This window comes from Hibiscus syriacus, unplaced genomic scaffold (assembly GCF_006381635.1).
Source record: "Hibiscus syriacus cultivar Baekdansim isolate YM2019G1 unplaced genomic scaffold, ASM638163v2 tig00112123_pilon, whole genome shotgun sequence".
Classification (NCBI taxonomy): domain Eukaryota; kingdom Viridiplantae; phylum Streptophyta; class Magnoliopsida; order Malvales; family Malvaceae; genus Hibiscus; species Hibiscus syriacus.
In genome coordinates this window covers 223379-244993 of record NW_024063257.1, presented here as the reverse complement: position 1 = coordinate 244993, position 21615 = coordinate 223379, and the positions used below count along the sequence as shown (strand labels likewise).

The 21615-nt window shown below is 39.1% G+C and overlaps 2 protein-coding genes across 2 annotated transcripts; one reads left to right on the top strand and one right to left on the bottom strand.

Moving 5' to 3' along the window:
• Positions 1-749: 749 nt before the first annotated feature.
• LOC120174779 lies at positions 750-1297 on the bottom strand. The gene has a single exon (XM_039181527.1). The coding sequence runs from the start codon at positions 1198-1200 to the stop codon at positions 859-861; it is 342 nt and encodes a 113-aa protein (XP_039037458.1). The 5' UTR covers positions 1201-1297; the 3' UTR covers positions 750-858.
• A 212-nt stretch (positions 1298-1509) lies between these two features.
• Positions 1510-3591, top strand: LOC120174783. The gene is made up of 4 exons (XM_039181531.1): positions 1510-1537; positions 2884-2955; positions 3057-3197; positions 3281-3591. The coding sequence occupies exons 1-4, from the start codon at positions 1510-1512 to the stop codon at positions 3589-3591; spliced, it is 552 nt and encodes a 183-aa protein (XP_039037462.1).
• The last annotated feature ends 18024 nt before the right edge of the window (positions 3592-21615 follow it).

Below are 21615 nucleotides of genomic sequence, written 5' to 3'. Positions count from 1 at the left end.
GCCTTTTTTTCTCAAAACGTCGCTACAAACCTATTTTGTAGTAGTGAGATTAATAGTAAAAAAATGAGAATATATTAATTAAAAAAATGAGTTAATCTTAATCGTTTATTTTCACTTATTCAAAAATCGTAAATCTATATAAAACTAAAAAGATTGAAAATTAAATATCTATAGGGTATGTGTGCATAATCAATTAAATAAAAAAAATTATGAACAAATAATATCTTATAATCATATAAATTATTAAAAAATAATTTAATCAATATATGTTAATTCCTTAAATACCTAATACATTTAAAATACTCTGTCGTTAAGGAATAGGCTTAGTTTGGTGCAATGAACCTTTAATATTATTGTTGAATTTAGACATTTTGGCTTAAAGTGAAATCAACCCCTAAACTATATACATTGTCCCATTAAAGCACATAATTTTTGTTTGTCAAACAATTACCTAAATTATTATTTCTTCTCCGTTTATAAAAGAAATCCACTAGTAAGAGCTTAACATGTAATGTAATATTGTTTTATGGAACGCGAAAAATGATAATTTAAATAATTCTAACAAAGAAGATATACAATATTTAACAAATTAATCAGTAGTCAAATTACAAATAGAATAACAAAATCATTATAGTAAATCTTCAATTAATATCAATTTCCGGACAACTTACATCCGCGGTAGAACTATGGTTTCGGGTTGCACAAATGAGAAAATGCAGACAACATTATGAAAATAATAATAAGCAGAAAATAACTCGTTATTCCAAGATGAAGACAACGTGATCACTCTCCTATTTAACAAATAAAGAGAAAATCTCGTTTATATATAATTATAAATACGTACGTGCGTGTAATGTTTTAAGTGAACAAAGGACGAGGAAAGGTGGCATTGGTTCCATGATCACCACCACCACGGTTAAACAATCGCCTCCGAGTTTTCAACTGATGCAAAACATGTTCGTAGGCGCCGATTCTTAAACCAGAAACACTAACCATCGCAGCTTTCCTTAGCTTCTTCAATTTTCTCCCGATCTTCACCTTCAACCTACACAATCTGATTGGTATGAACGATGGTTTTCTCCTGGAATCCACTTTCTCCAGCGCTTTGAATATCAAGAACTGAGCTCTTCGATGAATTATCTCATCCGGGTCTTCTTTATCCACCTTTGAGTACCCATATGACCTCTTCAAAACGGCCATGTTTTCTTTTCTGGGGAAAAATTTTTTACGACCGAGAAAATGTTGAGAGAAAGTGGGGGAAGAAGAGATGGTTGTCACTTGGGATGGAAGCAATCTTTATAGGATATAGTGATGAAGCTGTGCATGTGAAGTAAGATTGACTTGGGAGGGAAGGAATTAATTATATGGTAGTGATAAGGTGTCGCTTGGCCTTTCGTCACTGTGAAAACTGACATGCTTTGCTCTAATACAGCATGCGCCACTTGTTAATTACTTCATTTTCCTTATTAATTAATTAATTTATTCAGGTTTTGGCTAATAAATAAATAAATGGAGGCTGGCATGGAGTATGTCGCAGGTACTTACGTAAGTGCCATATATATATTAGGCTATACCACACCCTGGATTATTAAACTATTCAAATTGTTTTTTTCATTGAACTTTTCAAAATTATAAAATGATCATCAAACTTATTAAATTGTCATAAAATGATCATTAAACTTACTAAACTATTATAAAAAATGATCATTAACTTTTATCAAATTGTTACAAAACGATCATTAAATTTATTGAAATGTTATAAAAACAATTAAATTTATCAAAATCCATGATTATAAAAACATCACGGGATTTAATGACCGTTTTATACTTTTGAAAATTCAATGAACGAAAAATGATCTGAAAATATTTAGGGACCTATGATGTATTTTATCTTAGATATTATCACCATCAATGATAGGTGGGGATAAATTGTTCAATTTTGAAATCAGTAGGTACCAAAGAAATATTTAAGCAAAAATAGAGACTAGGACTTAAGTTATCTAATTTGAAAAAAAGACCTAAAATGTAATTAAATTAGCAAATTTAAGAAAAGTTCGAGTTAAACCTAAACCCCTTTCACCATCAACGTAGTTCAATCCCTTGTCGACAGTCATGTGATTTGTTTGTAGAGTAGTTAGATTGTTAATTCCAAATACTTAAGATCAAATGATAGTATAAGAAATTCAATATGTTTTAAAGGAAGCATGTAGGTGAAATACCTTAATTGTGAAGCACCGTGTATGTTAATATCCCTCCAAGTAGATGTATTGTAAATGAAGGGACCAAGTTCGCATAGGCATGAAGCATCGTTGCAATGGAACAAATTAGAGGAAAGGGCAAACTAGGACGGCTGGCTACATTAGACAATTGCTTTCTTCAGTAATTGATAAAAGAGGCAAAGAAACATGAACTTGCTCAATCTTCATTAAGAATCTATATCGTAAAATGGAATTGCTGTTGAATCTTCCTACAAGAGGCCATTCCTTAAGTTGGAACCCTCTTCTTATTGATTTGAGAGGGAAATATTAACTGTAATCATCAATACTGATTGAAAGAATGAATTAATGAAATTTCAAGGAGCTTAATTATGTATTCTTCGTTGAGAATTAGGCAAAACATGTACGGAATGCGTATCTGGTTTGCTTAGGTGTCCCGGGATTGTGTCAACTGAAGACTTGTATGATCGTAGTTCATCAACAATGGCTCATTCATCGATTATGTGATATTATTGCTGTTCGAATCTAACCGGTTTGTAGTGTCCACAGGATTTCCTGAAATTATATTCTCTGTTAGTATTAGTGATTGTTGATCAACTGCAGTTTTGTACCAATTTTCTAATGCATTCTGTATTGATATTGATGACTAATTGATTTCCAATTGCAGGTAACCTCGGGAAATTTATTGCAAAAGGAATTGACAAATGTGTTGCGCAGGATGAGGTGCAAGAATCAAGGGGTTAGCTTATCCTCTGCATCGGAGCCCCCTATGTGGCGGAAGCGTGGGCGTCCACTGAAAGAATGAGATCATTGGAGGGGACAACTCACCTGTGACACCAGCATCTGAAATTCTGAACAAAAACAAACATAGTTTAGAAACCAGTAACTCTACCTCTGAATCTGATGACATGGTGGGCAACATGGCTTCTGGTGTCATCCAAGGTTCATTCGATGCTGGATATCTTCTGAACGTTAAGATACGTGAGACCAACACACATCTTCGAGGTGTTGTATTTCTTTCCGGGCGATTCACTCTCATTACTGCCTCAAATGTTGTGGCTAAGATGTACAAAAGAAAAGAGATCCTTTTCCCCTGCGAGGTCATCTCCTTCCTGTGAGTCCTACATCAGGGAAAACTGAGAAGCCAATTGAGCATAAGAATGGCACACCTAAACTTCCGGATCAAGGTATAGATATAAGGCTTCAGTCTAGTGCCACGGCTGCTAATGGAAGCCAATCTTCTTCCAGTCTAATTCCTCCAGCTAGTAACTCGCTGATAAATGACACCAGTCTTCCCCTAGGACAAGAACCTGCAAGACCTCATCCGGATTGCAGAATGGTAAACCTGTTGGATTTGAAGCCTTCAAACCGATGAAAGCACCAGATAATAACATAAATGCACCTAAAGCATTTGAGCTAGTGCTTTCGACCTTTACCTCTACTTTGCTGGTTACTGAGACTGTAAATCTGAAGTCTCGAGCTGTACACCACACCATGAGTTCTGATCTTAAGTCACAAAAATTGTTTGGTGATGCAGAAAATATTGACCTCGTTAATGACGAAAAGCCTAACCATCCTGATCCTGAACCTCAAAACATGCCTTTTGAACACTCTGAAATCAACATCTCCGAAAAACAGGCTTCTAAACTTTTTGAACCCAAACCACAAGCCATGTCTTGTGAATCCACTGGAATCAACATGTTCGGGAAACAGGCTTCTAAATTTCCTGAACCTGAACCCCTAGTGTCGTAACCGTCTTTCGGTTGGGCCCCGGAATTGGGCTTCGACTTAAAAAATATGGATTGGAGTCGCCACCGATTATTTATTTAAAATAAATAGGTTAATCGGATACCTTATACCTTACCTGATCTGCGTCTTACCAAAGATATGTCGGATTCGGGAGTCGGTTACAGCTAAGGAAGGATTAGCACCCTTGAACTGCCCTTTCGGTACTATATAATTTCCAGTTGTCTTTAATTAAGAAAGTTTTAAATTTAAATTAAAATGTAAAATGACGATCCAAATTACTTACCTTAGATTGCTTAAATTGTACCCTTAGAAAATCAAGACACATATTAGATAAAGAATGCAAATAAAACACCTAAGGTAAAATGGAAAACAAATAAGATGAGGAAAATACAGAGTATAAAATAATGTATATGGTGGTATAATGATAAAGATATAAACAATGGGAAAAATAAAAAGATATATAATAGTAATAAATAATAAAACTACAAACTAAAATAAATCACCATAATCAAATATGTACATGTAAATAATAATAAAAAAATAATGAAAATAAATAAGAAAATATATATATAACAATAATAGAAAAAAAAAAAAAAAATTGTAACATAATAGCGTATAAAGTAAAACACATAAGTTAATACAAACATATAATACATTAATACCATTTATAATAGCTAAATATAAGAGGGAGGAAAAAATATAATAATAATAGAAAAAAATAAATAATGTAAATAAATATAATAATAAAGAAGTAAAAAAATAGGGTAAAATACAAAATGTGTACATATATACATATATATATATAATATAACACATAAATGAAATAATACTATACTAATAATAAATGTATACGAATGTATAAAAAACTAATAATAGTATAAAATATATATAAATATTATAATGTAATATAAAAAGATAATTAAAACTAATGTAAATAAATATAATAATAAAGAAGTAAACAAATAGGGTAAAATACAAAATGTGTACATATATACATATATATATATATATATAATATAACATATAAGTGAAATAATACTATTCTAATAATACATATATACGAGTGTATAAAAAAAAACTAATAAGGATATAAAATATATACAAATATTATAATGTAATATAGAAAGATAATTAAAATTAAAATCCAGAGAAAGGATTAAAATGAAAGAACTGCAGGCTAGAGGTCAAAATTCCAAAGCAATATGAAGGGTTAATTTCGATTTGAGGGGGGGAAAACGGCTTTTTTCGAGGTAACAGGGATCAAAAGGGTAGTTTACCCTATTTTAGATAGAAACACGCGGATGGTTAAATTCAGTTTGGGGATGAAAATGGAAGGATTTAAAATAAAAGGACTAAAACTGAGATTGCTCCCATTTTGCGTGAAAGCACGTGGATCCGGTCATGGTCCACGTGGGTCGAATGGGCTTAATATATGACTCAAAAAAAAAAACCAATTTCAGTTTCATTCCTTCCTTCAGAAATCAAAAAAAAAAACCCTTGTCTCCTTCTCTCCTTTCTATATCGCCATTGTTCTTCAGCCATGAAGAACATGGGCCAAGTTTTCCAGAATCCGGCCTTTGGCCTCCGAGCGCCGCCTCGCCGCCGCCGTTGAACGGCGACGGCCGCCGTTCATCGGCGGCAAAAAAAACTTATTTTTTACAGTTCGAAAGCCCCTTATCCACACTTCTCAAAAATAAAAAAAAATCCAACAAATGACGAGCCTCAGGGAGTAGATCTAGCTTCAAAGTTTTGAAACTCTCTCCTCGTTCATCGGCTGAAAAACGTTTTTCTTTTTTCTTGGTCGTCTTTCGAATCAAACACAGTACAAGGTCTAGAAATCAACATGCAAAGGCAACAAAAACGGATGGACAAGGTAAAAACACTGCTACCTTTTTATTTCCTTTCGAACGATTACAAGAACTCTGGTTTGCTTCGTGGATTTTTGAGTTTTTTTTGTCTAAGGCTCTCTGGTATTATCTTCTGGAAAAAAAAAATCCTTCTCAAAAAATACAAATGTTTCTTGCTATTTTCTCTGAGATTTTCGTGTGATTCCTTTTTTGCTTTTTTTCCCCCCCCTGTAATGCCTACATCGTCTGATATTTATACACAAAAAAATGACATCTTTGTGTCCTAATCAAACTCTACTACTTTTGTTTGTTGGTGATGGAATCCTACTAAACACGTCATTGGTGTTGTTGATGTTGGCTCCGTGAAATGAGGAGGCGTTATCTTAGGCGAAGGAAGCTTGCGGCGCTGGCTTGGACGGTGGGGTTAGGGTTTCTGGCAACCCTGAGTCTGCACGGGTTAAGCTTGGAAGCTGTTGCTGGGCCGCCCACGTGAATTTGGGTCTGCCAAACGGACTGCTGGGATGTTGATGTATTGAGCCTGTAAATGTCAAAATATATATATTCAGTAATAAATAATAATATTACATATATAATATATATAATATGTATATATGTATGTTCCGGTCAAAAAAGTGTGTCTACAGCTGCCCCTCTTTGCTCATTATCGTGTAACGAAAATAGAGCAAAGATTAAAAGACACATATTTCGTCCACCTCGACTATCCTCAGTCGTAGAGTTGAAACCCGATGCTGAAAATGGTTTGTCAATCACGAAATGACTCTCTCGTCATGAGGTGAGTCAAAACTCGAATATTTCAAGCACGAAATCCCTCGTCGTGAAGTTGAAAATGAGCTCAAAGCTTTTGGTAAGTGGCCTCTGAACCGTCTTCTGGCTCAAGATACTTCATCGCGAAGGTAAAACTTGACCTGAAGACTTTGGTGTCGGGGTGTTACAGATGACTCCTTCGTCGTGAAGTTGGGTCAATCTGTTTGTGAAGTTGGAATTGTATATGGCCCCTTCGTCGTGAGGTTGAGCCTGGGAACTGGATATCCTTCGTCGTGAAGTTGAAATCCAAGTGAGTAGTATGTTCCGAGTCCAATATCCTCCGTCGTGAAGTTGAAATTGGTTCTGGAACTGGGAAATTGTTTGTTGACAACCAGCGGTCCCTTCGTCGTGAAGTTGAACTTGCGTTGTCTGGAGTCCAATATCCTTCGCTGTGAAGTTGAAATTGGCTCTGAAATTGAGAAGATGTTTGTTGACAACCAGCGGTCCCTTCGTCGTGAAGTTGAACTTACGTTGTCTGGAGTCCAATATCCTCCGTTGTGAAGTTGAAATTGGCTCTGAAATTGAGAAATGTTTGTTGACAACCAGCGGTCCCTTCGTCGTGAAGTTGAACTTACGTTGTCTGGAGTCCAATATCCTTCGTTGTGAAGTTGAAATTGGCTCTTGAGATTGAGAAATGTTTGTTGACAACCAGCGGTCCCTTCGTCGTGAAGTTGAACTTACGTTGTCTGGAGTCCAATATCCTTCGTTGTGAAGTTGAAATTGGCTCTTGAGATTGAGAAATGTTTTGACAACCAGCGGTCCCTTCGTCGTGGAGTTGAACTTACGTTGTCTGGAGTCCAATATCCTTCGTTGTGAAGTTGAAATTGGCGCTTGGTAAAACCTGCAAAGATATGCATATATGTGATGGTATGGATGTCATGCTCTTAGGTATGCCTAAAATGCATATGCAACATATGTTATTCTGAGCTTTGGAGAGTATCTCGATCTCCGGTGGCCTGTCGTTGTTGATTCTTGAGCTTGAAGTTCCGATCTCTGATCTTGAATTCTTCAAATGTTTGATGATTTTTTTTTTTTCTTTTGAAGATGCTCCTCAACCATCTCAAGCATGTGCATGAGCCTTGATCGGCTTCTGGTACCTGTACTTTTCAATGAATCTTTGCACGCAATATGCGATTATCTTTCATAAAAATAATAAACCATTAGGTTAAATCTAATTCAAGATGCTCAAAAGGTATTGGAGGAAAGATGGTCTTATTCATAAGGGAGGAGAAGAACAAATAATACATGGCAAACATTCTAGAAAACGAATACACAATGATGTGTAAATGAATGTCTTAGATCTCGATAACGTGGGCACTTCTGAGTTGAAAAGCCGTTTGGTGACTTTGAGTGCAGCCTTTGCCAAAGGATCTTTGAAAATGCGACAACGTTTGGGAGGGTGCGACATTTCTCCGATTTGTTGGGTTCGTAGAAGATTCATGTGCCGGGATGTTTCCACCGTTGATATCCAAATTGCCCTTCCGGGTTTTCAACTTGGGACCCATCCTTAGTTGCAAGACACCCTTTGCGGGTTTTCATCTTGAACCCACCTTATTTTCTCTTCTTTTCCTTTTTTCTGTTTTCAATTTAGGGCGCCCTTTCGGGTTTTCACCCTAAACGTTTTTTTTTTTTTTTTTTTTTTCAACTTAGGATGCCCTCTCGGGTTTTCATCCTAAGCGAAGTATTTCTTGACTGCGTCCGAGTTGATGGGATGTGGTAGTTCAGGTCCGTCCATTTCAGCCAGGACGAGGGCTCCTCCGGAGAAAGCCTTTTTCACGACATAAGGTCCTTCCCAATTTGGCGTCCATTTTCCTCGGACATCTTTATGGACTGGCCAAATTCTTTTAGCACTAGATCCCCTTCGCGGAACATTCTCGGGCGCACCTTTTTGTCATGTGCTCGGATCATTCGTTTCTGATAGATTTGACCATGATGAATGGCTTTCAGTCTCTTTCATCTATCAGATTAAGCTGATCATATCTGGATTGTGCCCATTCTGCATCATCCAGTTTGACTTCTGACAAGACCCTGAGAGACGGAATCTCGACTTCAATGGGTAGCACTGCTTCCATTCCATAGGCTAGTGAAAATGGAGTTGCCCCAGTCGAAGTTCGTACCGAGGTTCGATAAGCGAACAAAGCAAAAGGCAACTTCTCATGCCAGTCTTTGTAAGTTTCAGTTGTTTTCTCCACTATCTTCTTAATATTTTTATTTGCTACTTCTACTGCTCCGTTCATCTTGGTCTGTAAGCAGTGGAATTGTGATGTTTATGTTGAACTGTTCGCAAGCAGCACTCATCATCTTGTTGTTCAAGTTTGTTGCGTTATCGGTGATAATCCTTTCAGGTAGACCATACCGACATATAATTTCTTTCTTCAGAAACTTGCAAATAGTGGATTGAGTGACACTGGCGTATGACGCAGCCTCTACCCATTTCGTGAAATAGTCAATTGCTACGAGAATGAAACGGTGACCATTCGAAGCCTTCGGATGGATTTGCCCGATAACGTCCATGCCCCACACAGAGAAAGGCCATGGTGACGTCATTACATGAAGCGGATGGGGTGGAACATTTATCTTGTCTCCATAAATCTGACATTTATGACATCTCCTAGCATAGTTGATGCAATCACTTTCCAGTGTGGACCAAAAATATCCGCATCTCATTATTTGTCTTGACATCATATGCCCATTTGCATGTGCTCCACAAACCCCATCATGTACTTCTTCCACTATCGTTTTTGCCTCTTCAGCATCGACGCACCTTAACAGAACTTGGTTATGGCTTTTCTTATATAAAACCTCTCTGTCAAGGACAATCCAGCTGCCAACCTTCTAAGGGTTCTCTTCTCGATTTCAGTGGTTTTTCTGGATAATCCGATGCTTGATATACTGCAGAATGTCGTAGTACCAAGGCTTAGTGTCTTTCACTTCTTCAATTTGGTAACAATGAGCTGGGTACTCATACGACTGCATGTTAATTGGCATCATTTCAGACTCCCCGCCAGCCTTGAATGTGGCTGCCAAGGTAGCTAGAGCGTCAGCCATTTGATTTCTTCTCTAGGCACGTAGTGGAAGGTGACTTCGTCGAACTCTTCGAGCAGATCCAACACTAGTTTTCGGTACTCCAACAGCTTTATCCTTGGTTTCCCACTCTCCTCGGAGCTGATAGACTACTAAAGCTGAGTCTCCATACACCCGCAAAGTCTTTATATTTTGCCCCAGTGCAGCCCGAATTCCCAAGACACAGGCTTCATATTCTGCCATGTTTGGTACAATCAAAGTTCAGTCTGCTGGTAAATGGGTAGTGACTCCCTTCTGGGAGACTAAATTGCCCGATGCCATGTCCTAGTGCATTTGATGCCCCATCGAAGTGCATTCTCCAGGAACCGTCCGTTGAAATGCTTGCTTCCTCTAAAGATATGGCCATTAAGTCCTCGTCTGGGAAATCAAAGTCCAGCGGCTCATAGCTCTCATCAGTTCTGCTTGCCAAAAAATCGGATATGGCGCTGCCTTTTACCGCTTTTTGGCTTACGTATTCGATGTCAAATTCAGACAAAAGCATCTGCCATCGGGCTAGCCTTCCGGATAGAGCAGGTACACCCATCATGTATTTTAGAGGGTCTAACTTGGAAATCAGCCAAGGTGTGATACAACATGTATTGTCGAAGCCTTTTTGTAGCCCATACCAGGGCACAACAGACCTTCTCAATAGGAGGATATCGGACCTCGCAATCGGTGAACTTCTTGCTTAAGTAGTAGATGGCTCTTTCCTTCTTCCCAGACTCGTCGTGTTGACCCAGAACACACCCCAGGGAGTTCTCGAATATGGAGAGATACAAAAACAGAGGTTTCCTGGGATAGGGGACATCAGGACAGGAGTGTGAGACAAGTACTCTTACCTTCTCAAATGCAATCTGACAGTTTTATCCCATGCCCAGGGCTATTCTTTCGGAGGAGACGAAAGATGGGGTCACATTTGTCGGTTAACTGAGAGATGAACCGAGCTATGTAGTTTAGTGCCCAGAAAACCTCGGACTTCTTTTGGGTTCGTGGTGGAGGTAGATTCTGGATAGCCTTAACCTTATCTGGATCGACCTGTATGCCTCTCCTGCTGACTATAAAGCCTAGTAGTTTTCCAGATGTTACCCCGAAGGTACACTTGCTAGGGTTTAGTCTCAGTTGGAACTTTCTCAATCTCTGGAAGAGCTTCCTCAGATTCTTGACATGTTCACTCTCGGTCTGTGCCTGACAATCATGTCGTCGACATAACCTCGATTTCTTTGTGCATCATGTCGTGGAACAGGGTCACCATAGCTCTCTGATATGTTGCCCCAGCATTCTTTAATCCGAAAGGCATCTTTGTAACAGAAAGTTCCCACATTGTGACGAAAGTGGTCTTTTCCATGTCTTCGGGATGCATCTTGATCTGATTGTACCCGAAAATCCATCCATGAATGAAAAGTAGGCGTTCCCGGCCGTATGTCCATCCATCCATGAATGAAAAGTAGGCGTTCCCGGCCGTATTGTCCACCAGAGTGTCTATGTGTGGCAGAGGAAGTTGTCCTTGGGACTGGCCTTATTAAGGTCCCGGTAATCGACACACTGCGTACTTTCCCGTCCTTCTTCGGCACAGGCACTATGTGGCCACCCATTCAGGGTATTTGGCTACTTGGAGAAAACCGGCATCAAATTGCTTCTTGACTTCTTCCTTGATCTTAAGGAGCATTTCTGGTTGCATTCTTCTCAGTTTTTGCTGCACTGTTTGAATTCTGGTTTGATTGGCAGTTTATGAACTACCATATCTGTGTCTAGTCCCGGCATGTCTTGATACGAGCAACACATCTTCGTACTCCTGAAGTAAGGCTATCAGGTTTTTTTCTTGCTTCAGTCGAAGAGTTGTACCGATTTTAACCTCCTTTCGATCTTCCTCAGTGCCCAAATTTAAGATTTCGATCGCCTCCTCATGTGGCAGTATTGCTTTTCTTTTTTTTTCTATCATTCTCAACATTCGGTAGGCAAGTTGTACTCTTCTTCATTATCGCATTCTTCAAATTCCCCAAGACAATGGTTGATTCAAAATCCACCTCCGGATCAGGGTCATTAGTGCCCACATTATCGTTATCTGGGAACCTGAAAGAAAGAAGATGTGTATGTGTGAGAGGATAATATCCCACACGGAATGGTCAAGAACTAACTTTGAGAGTAACTGGAAATGAAGTACTGGAATGAGGGAGAGATAATAAATAAAGAAAAATTTGTTTGCCATGGAAAAAGAAAAAAATGCATCCTTTATTAAACTTAAACAAAATATTTATTCACCCTTACAAAGATCACCTATTGCCCCGGGTATAGGCAAATAGGGATAGTTCAAATTACTCTGAAAGATTCTTGTAAACCACAGGTAGTTCTTCCACCGACCAACTGCTAGGCACGAACCCATGTGGCAGAAGGCATATCCCAGATCTATCTCCGTTGTCAACATCTTCTGTGGTCACGGCATTAACGTTCAGATCTTCCAGAGCCGTTTCTAACTCGGATGTGGTGGTCTTAAACAATAACCACCTGACTTGAATGTTCTAAAAGCGGCGGGAATGTCATAGCTTCCATTGGAGTTCGTTTCCAGTCAATCTAGCTAACCTTCTCTCCGTTCTTCTGGATCTCCTTTCTCTTTTCATGATAACAGGGCTGAAAACCGAGCCCAAATTGGTCTAATTTTGGGGAACGTACAGGGTTGATCATTCCTTGCAAATATTTTCCAAAACCTCTCCCGGTTCTTGCGCCTCGGCCTAGGGTTTGCTTGATCTCCATCCTTGTGCATTTGGAGAGTCGAGGTCTTGGGATTTTTTCCTTCTGTCACGAATGTGGCATTCACAAATTCCAGGGAACGGAACGAACATTCTACCGCTTCCTCGCCTACTTCGATGTATGGAGCCTCTGTGGTCACGCTTGCTACGATATCTTCCTCAGCGTTGACAATTACTAAGGCCCCATCAATGACAAATTTAACTTTCTGGTGCAACGTGGAGGGTACTGCACCTGCTTGATGAATCCACGGCCTTCCCAAAAGACAGCTATAGGACGGCATGATATCCATCACAAGGAACTCAACATCATAGGTGGCTGGTCCGATGGTCAATGGTACCTCAATCTTCCAATTACCTCTCTTTGGTCCCATCAAATGCTCGGACCACATTCTGACAAGTCCTCATATGAGAGGTATCTACTGGTAGCCTCTTCAATGTAATCGAAGGCATCACGTTCAGGGCTGAACCCTATCGATTAAGACACTTGGTAAAGCGTGCCCCTTACAGTAGGTAGTAATATGTAACGCCTTCGTTCGGCCTCTTCCTCGGATGGAATCTCATCATCTGAAAACGAGATGAGATTATCAGCTTGAATATTGTTCACCAGTCGATCCCATCTTGCTGACTGGTATGTCTTGTGGCACGAACGTTTGATTAAGGACATTCAACAACGCTTCTCGGTGTGCTTCCGAGCTTAAAAATAGTGCTAGCATTGAAGTACGTGTAGGTAAGTTGTGGAGCTGTTCTACAATGTTGTACCGGAAGTGCTCACCTGACACTCGTACTTCCATGGCACTTGCCGATTGTCCTTATATGAAAAGGCCGCGGTGCGGAGATTACCACCTTGGCTGGTGTTGTCACTGTCATGCTTGCCTTAGGGGTAATTACAAAGGACTACCCCTACCAAATTTTATCTGATGATTCTCCGGTGGCACAAACATCTGCTTCCCAAGAATTGAATTTCTTCGTAAAATTCCAACTCTTTCGATCCATCATGTGCTGGAAACAATTTGAACTCTGGGCAATCTTGCACTTTATGCCCTTCTTTGTTGTGGTAACAACAATGGTTACCATCTTCATTTCTGTCGTATCTGGGTATTGTGCAAGAAGCCCTGCCTTCACCATTTGGCTCCATACCCAAGCCAAAGGAGACTTGATCTCTGAAATACTTGATTTAATTCTCCTTCCCCTTTCAGTAGTAATGGCATTGATTCCTGTCTCCTGATGATTGGGCAAGGGATTCTGAGCGACGTTTGGTGCTCCGGAGTTGAAAGTGATCCAATTCTTGTTTCTCATTCTTTGCACAAGTCTCTTGAATGCAAGACAACTTTCAATCGAATGCCCTGCACACCGCCATGGTATTCGCAGTGAGCGCTCTCGTCATACCATTTCGGGTAAGGGGGATTTATTGGTTCATAGGATAAGCGACACTGTGAGTGTCGAAGAGCTGTTGGTATAATTCTTTATACGTCATGGGAAGGGGTCAAACTGTTCCCTTTCCTTTCTCTTCTTGGTTCTCTGGTTCTGTCTAGAAGTACCGGATGGTACAGCTGCTGTGGAATTTGAGCTTGAGATCGTAACCCCCTTGTTGATGTTGTAGGTGTTCACATTGTTGATCTCTCGCTCCTTGTTTTTCGTGGAAGGCTTTTTACGGAGTCTCCTCCCTCAATCTTTCCTTGTTAATGGCCAACTCGATCATTTCACGGCCATGACTAAATCTGAAAAAATCCCCGACGTGATTGCTACCAAATGCCCGAAGTAAGGTGCCTTCAGGGTCTGTACAACAGCTTTCTAGTTTCCTTTTCATCCAAAGGTGGATGAACTTGCACAGATAAATCCCTCCATCTATGTGCGTACTGTCGGAAACTCTCGTTGTTTTCTTCTCTAGGCTTTGTAACATGACCCGGTCTGGTCTCATATCGTTGATATGCTTATGCTCCAAGAAAGACTTGGCTAAGTCTTTCCACGTCTTGATATGAGTTCGGCTAAGCTGGTTGTCCACCGAATAGCTGAACCGGACAGGCTCCTGAAAAAAATGGATCAGGAGTTGGTCATTCCCGCCATATCCTGTCATCTTTCGACAGAACATAGTGATATGGGCTGAAGGGCAACTGTTCCCGTCGAACTTCTCAAACTCAGGAATTTTAAACTTTGGTGGAAGCACCAAGTCTGGAACTAGGCTTAGCTCCATTGCGTCCACTCCATAATAATCATGGTTTCCCTGGACCATCTTTATTGATCTTCTAATATTTTTATCTTTTCTTCCATCTTTTTGGCTTTATCTTCCTCGTCAAAGTCTGGGACATTATAATTATCGGATGATCATCAGGGATGATTGTAGAAGTTGGTATCTTCACAGCAGGTGCAACTTTCGCTTTGGTAGCGAATGAGTCCCCGGTAGTGTCTGCTTTCCCTTTAGTAGCAGATGCGTCCCCGGGTAATATTCCGGGTGAGAGAACCACTTGCGGGGTTGGTGGTATGGCTACCCCTCGGAAGAGATGCCCCCTGATGCACTAGCTTGCTGTAGACCCGATAACTTGGCTACGATTTGGTCGACCAAGGACTCCTGATTTTTCTTGATGGATTCAAGAGTACTTTCACTGTTCTGAGCCATCTTATCTTCTAGTTCCTTTTGAAGTCTTGCCATGTGCTCTTCGATCTTTTCCATCCTGGCTTCCATTTGTCTCTTTTTTGCTCGAGTGTTGTGCGGGTGATGTGTATCTGACGCTTGTGGTGGTAAGCTCGGTGTCTGAGACATGTTCTGTTATTTAATACGAATGTAAAAACATGGAAAAAAAAAATAAAAACAACATGAAATATAAAATGCAAGAAATGCAATGCATGATGTATGCAATTGGAGGCATTGATCCAGAAAAGTGTTCATTATTATAAATAACCCTTGTTCAGACAAAAATGTCTTATCTTTTAAGAGACATAAAAACAGATTAAAGGTACATTTGGACTAAATCCTCTAGACCCCGAACAGTTTCCAGTAGGTTACAAGTCTTCTGCCTTATCTGTCACCGGTTGAATGCCTTGTCGAACCACACCTGCTTCCCTTGCTAGGCCGTGAAGATGACGGGCTGCTTTTTGCACTTGATCTAGGAAATCTCGGATGGTTGCGTCTCGGGCCCTCACCCTTCGCTGTGCTTTTTCCCAACGAAAACGCCATTGTAATCCTCCGTCGAAAGGCACTATCTGAAGCTCGTTTGCTTGCCTCTTGAACCCATCTATAATAGCTTCGAACTCAGCTATTGTCTTGCCATCTTTCTCATGTTGTTTTTCTAAGTCAGCTACCCGAACTCTCAAGCGCTGGTTCTGATATTGACTATCTGCCAGCGTCTTTGGGCAGTCTTCATCTGTTCCTTCCAAGCTTTCTCATCAGGCCCTAAAACTTCCTTTTCAGGCTATGAGCTTCGTCTTTCCAGTATTCAGAGGTTACCTTCACTTGGAATTATCCTTGACCTTATCCTGATACCCTTTTCTCAAGTCTTCAAGCTCAAAACGGACTCTTTTTTGTTCTTTTCCAATTTTTTCTGCCCGATCTTTCTGAGAGTCAGCATCAAGCTTCCACTGATAACGTTCAGCTTCAAGTTCCTTTATTCTTTGTTTCAGCTCATTATTCACGGCTTCAAACTCGGTCTTGGCTATCTCGAGTTCAGAAGGGACATGCATGAGGTGTTCTTCCATGGTCCGGGTGTCATCACGGTCTGGCACAGGGATGTTGTCATTCTTTCTTGACCTTCGCCACTCCACATAATCCGGAGTGAGCATGTTCTGGCAGCTACAACATCCATCCGGAATACTTTCCTCCACGAATCGGCTGCTTCTTTGATCATCTTCTTATAGCTGTCGCCGTGATACTCAAACTCTGACCTAGCTAACCCGCATGTTACTGGGACAAACTGACGTGCTCCATACTGTCTAAGTGCTAGCGGAGCATACCCGACTGCTCCCCAAAGTCCAAGTAAGGTCACAGTGTCGGAGTCACCACACCGAAAAAGAACATCACTGAGGAATAACCAAGGGGCTCTCCAAACATATCTCGGTCTTGAAGATGCGTAAAGACCTTCATCCATTTTTCTTTCGAGGCGCCTTCATGCCATTTTAAGGTAATAAATTCACTAGAGGTGAATAGGTGGTGCTGAAACGGCGGTAGGCAACTCCGTTAGTCTTCCAGAAGTGGCTGTGAATCCAGACCTGAAGGAGCTGAATACACCCGTAAATCTTCCTCCGCCAGTTCTTCGGCAATGGTTGAGCGATCGAAAGGTCTCGGCCAAGATGGCCGGTGCTGGGTTAACTTAGAAAGTTGCTCAAATAGTTCCACCACGGCAACGTCAATGCACCCCAAAGCTTTCGGAAAGATAATCAAACCGTACAGACCCAGTGCAAAAAGGTCTATGGTCTTCCACTCATCAGGGTGGTTTTTCATTAGTTGTTTTATGTGGATCCATTCAATTCCTTCTCCACTGCCTCTACGCTGAGTCCGATCGATTACCCATTTCTCATCTACTCCTGCAACTTTGGCCAGTGCATTCTTGAAGGGCTGGCTTGATGTGTTTAATGTAGGCTCGCTCAAGCTTGCTTTCACAATGCAGCAGTGTGGTGTATTCTTCGATGGTAGGCACCATGTCCTCTTGGTTAAAAGTGAAGCAACTATCCCGGGTTCCAGAATTGAATTAATGCTCGAGTAAGGGCTCATCAGTCTTGACATGGAGCAAGAGGGCGATATCACCATATCGTTGGCTGAACTTCTGCTTTCTGTCATTCTTCCAACTGTCCCAAATGTTTCGCAGCTCCTGGACATTATTCTGTTCAGGCTGACAGCGGCATAACTAACCAGTTCTGACACATAGTTTCCCTGAAGACTGTCTCCCTTCTCTTTCTGAGACTTCTCGGACCATAGTGTGCCTCAGCGTTTTCAATCTCTTGTATTACAACACCTTTGTCCATTAACTCGAATTATTTTGTGTATAACAAACGTTTTTTAGGGATCAATAGCCTCTTGTACGATGCAAATGCTAGAAAAACAAACACAAAGGCAAAAACGTTAGTAAAATAGAAATAGATAAAATAAATAAAATAAATGGTAAATGAAAAAAACATAAAAAAAAGGTTAGGAAAGAAATGTCCTAGGTTTTGGAATGGGGTTTTGGGTAGGCTCTATTTATTCAAAGCCTCCCTGTTTGGGTTCTAAAAACGGTACTCGAGTTCTCCTTGCTGGCGCCCCCTTGGACCGACCAGACCCTTAGTCCGAAACCCATCACAGGCTTGTGTGGACTAAGTTAAACTCGAGAGGACACATTCCCTTATGCCCATACGAGAATAAATTCACACGAAGCATAAGGTATATGAATCCCGAAGGCTACTGCTAGGCCCATACGGTGAATAAATTCACACGAAGGCGTCGCTTTCACCCCCACTTAAAACGGTTCGGAGGTTTAGAGCCTTAGATGAAAAATGTTTAGAAAGCTGAAATCATGAGAAAACGATTAGTACAACTATTTACTCGAAAAATATAATCAAAAGTAAGCAATAAGGATCGAAATTTTACCTTAAAATTTAAACTTACCCTTTTCGTTAAAAAGACAACTGGAAATTACCTTAGCCTGACCCACTTACCTGTGTCCCCAGCGGAGTCGCCAAGCTGTCGTAACCGTCTTTCGGTTGGGCCCCGGAATTGGGCTTCGACTTAAAAAATATGGATTGGAGTCGCCACCGATTATTTATTTAAAATAAATAGGTTAATCGGATACCTTATACCTTACCTGATCTGCGTCTTACCAAAGATATGTCGGATTCGGGAGTCGGTTACAGCTAAGGAAGGATTAGCACCCTTGAACTGCCCTTTCGGTACTATATAATTTCCAGTTGTCTTTAATTAAGAAAGTTTTAAATTTAAATTAAAATGTAAAATGACGATCCAAATTACTTACCTTAGATTGCTTAAATTGTACCCTTAGAAAATCAAGACACATTAGATAAAGAATGCAAATAAAACACCTAAGGTAAAATGGAAAACAATAAGATGAGGAAAATACAGAGTATAAAATAATGTATATGGTGGTATAATGATAAAGATATAAACAATGGGAAAAAAAAAGATATATAATAGTAATAAAAAATAAAACTACAAACTAAAATAAATCACCATAATCAAATATGTACATGTAAATAATAATAAAAAAATAATGAAAATAAAATAAGAAAATATATATATATATAACAATAATAGAAAAAAAAAAAAATTGTAACATAATAGCGTAAAGTAAAACACATAAAGTTAATACAAACATATAATAACATTAATACCATTTATATAATAGCTAATATAAGAGAGGAAAAAATATAATAATAATAGAAAAAAATAAATAATGTAAATAAATATAATATAAAGAAGTAAAAAATAGGGTAAAATACAAAATGTGTACATATATACATATATATATAATATAACACATAAATGAAATAATACTATACTAATAATAAATGTATACGAATGTATAAAAAACTAATAATAGTATAAAATATATATAAATATTATAATGTAATATAAAAGATAATTAAAACTAATGTAAATAAATATAATAATAAAGAAGTAAACAAATAGGGTAAATACAAAATGTGTATATATACATATATATATATAATTAAACATATAAGTGAAATAATACTATTCTAATAATACATATATACGAGTGTATAAAAAAAAACTAATAAGGATATAAAATATATACAAATATTATAATGTAATATAGAAAGATAATTAAAATTAAAATCCAGAGAAAGGATTAAAATGAAAGAACTGCAGGCTAGAGGTCAAAATTCCAAAGCAATATGAAGGGTTAATTTCGATTTGAGGGGGGGAAACGGCTCTTTTCGAGGTAACAGGGATCAAAGGGTAGTTTACCCTATTTTAGATAGAAACACGCGGATGGTTTAAATTCAGTTTGGGGATGAAAATGGAAGGATTTAAAATAAAAGGACTAAAACTGAGATTGCTCCCATTTTGCGTGAAAGCACGTGGATCCGGTCATGGTCCACGTGGGTCGAATGGGCTTAATATATGACTCAAAAAAAAAACCAATTTCAGTTTCATTCCTTCCTTCAGAAATCAAAAGTTTACCCTATTTTAGATAGAAACACGCGGATGGTTTTAAATTCTTTGGGGATGAAAATGGAAGGATTTAAAATAAAAGGACTAAAACTGAGATTGCTCCCATTTTGCGTGAAAGCACGTGGATCCGGTCATGGTCCACGTGGGTCGAATGGGCTTAAATATGACTCAAAAAAAAACCAATTTCAGTTTCATTCCTTCCTTCAGAAATCAAAAAAAAAAACCCTTGTCTCCTTCTCTCTTTCTATATCGCCATTGTTCTTCAGCCATGAAGAACATGGGCCAAGTTTTCCAGAATCCGGCCTTTGGCCTCCGAGCGCCGCCTCGCCGCCGCCGTTGGACGGCGACGGCCGCCGTTCATCGGCGGCAAAAAAAAAACTTATTTTTACAGTTCGAAAGCCCCTTATCCACTTCTCAAAAATAAAAAAAAAATCCAACAAATGACGAGCCTCAGGGAGTAGATCTAGCTTCAAAGTTTTGAAACTCTCTCCCTCGTTCATCGGCTGAAAACGTTTTTTCTTTTTTCTTGGTCGTCTTTCGAATCAAAACACAGTACAAGTCTAGAAATCAACATGCAAAGGCACAAAACGGATGGACAAAGGTAAAAACACTGCTACCTTTTTATTTCCTTTCGAACGATTACAAGAACTCTGGTTTGCTTCGTGGATTTTGAGTTTTTTTTGTCTAAGGCTCTCTGGTATTATCTTCTGGAAAAAAAAAATCCTTCTCAAAAAATACAAATGTTTCTTGCTATTTTCTCTGAGATTTTCGTGTGATTCCTTTTTTGCTTTTTTTCCCCCCCCTGTAATGCCTACATCGTCTGATATTTATACACAAAAAAATGACATCTTTGTGTCCTAATCAAACTCTACTACTTTTGTTTGTTGGTGATGGAATCCTACTAAAACACGTTCATTGGTGTTGTTGATGTTGGCTCCGTGAAATGAGGGAGGCGTTATCTTAGGCGAAGGAAGCTTGCGGCGCTGGCTTGGACGAGGTGGGGTTAGGGTTTCTGGCAACCCTGAGTCTGCACGGGTTAAGCTTGGAAGCTGTTGCTGGGCCGCCCACGTGAATTTGGGTCTGCCAAACGGACTGCTGGGATGTTGATGTATTGAGCCTGTAAATGTCAAAATATATATATTCAGTAATAAATAATAATATTACATATATAATATATATAATATGTATATATGTATGTTCCGGTCAAAAAAGTGTGTCTACACCTAGTGATACCTTGTGAACCTTCTAGAAAACATTTGGAAACAAACATCGTTAATGTAAATGTTTCACTAGATACTCGGTTGGATCTTGGAAGTAAGATCATGGCTGGAGTTGACGAGCTTTACACCGATGGATTGTTCGCAAGTGATGCTGCAACACTACTGTGACAGCTGCATGCTCTGCATCAATGACCACCCTACGAATAATGATATTTGGAGCTGAAACTATATCATCCGTCACAGGCCTGCCACCTCAGAATCTGATCTTAGAAGAATAATAGTACCTGAAGTTAGTAGTTCCTCAATGGCCATCAACAGCAACAGTGTGTCTGATGCCAGATATGCCGTTCCACCAGCACAGTCTTAGTTGTCTAGTTCCGCCGGAACAGAACGAGTCAGAGTCTGCAAAGACGATTACCATATATTATTGGATAGAATAGTGGGGTCTTAAAGGCAAATTTACTTTAATGTAGGCACTCATCGTCTCTAATTCGGATTTTTTGTATGGACTCTTTGCAATCTTACCTTTACTTTATTCACTTCACTTCTAGAGCATGTTGTCGAACATTTTCTTTGAAGTTTGTATGGATCTCTCTCAATGGATTATCATGGTCATAAATTTAGAGTTAATAAATTTCATTAATGTTGAAGCTGTTTTTAGATTTAAAAATATTAAAAAAATCGTCTCTTTTGATAAGATGAGATAAAATACCCATAAAATAACCTATTTGAAAACTATTTAAGAGGCCTGTTTTTGAAACTAGAGTGAGTTATGATCGTGTAATAGAAAAAGGTGAATCCCAGTTTGGATTAATATATAAAAAATATAAAACC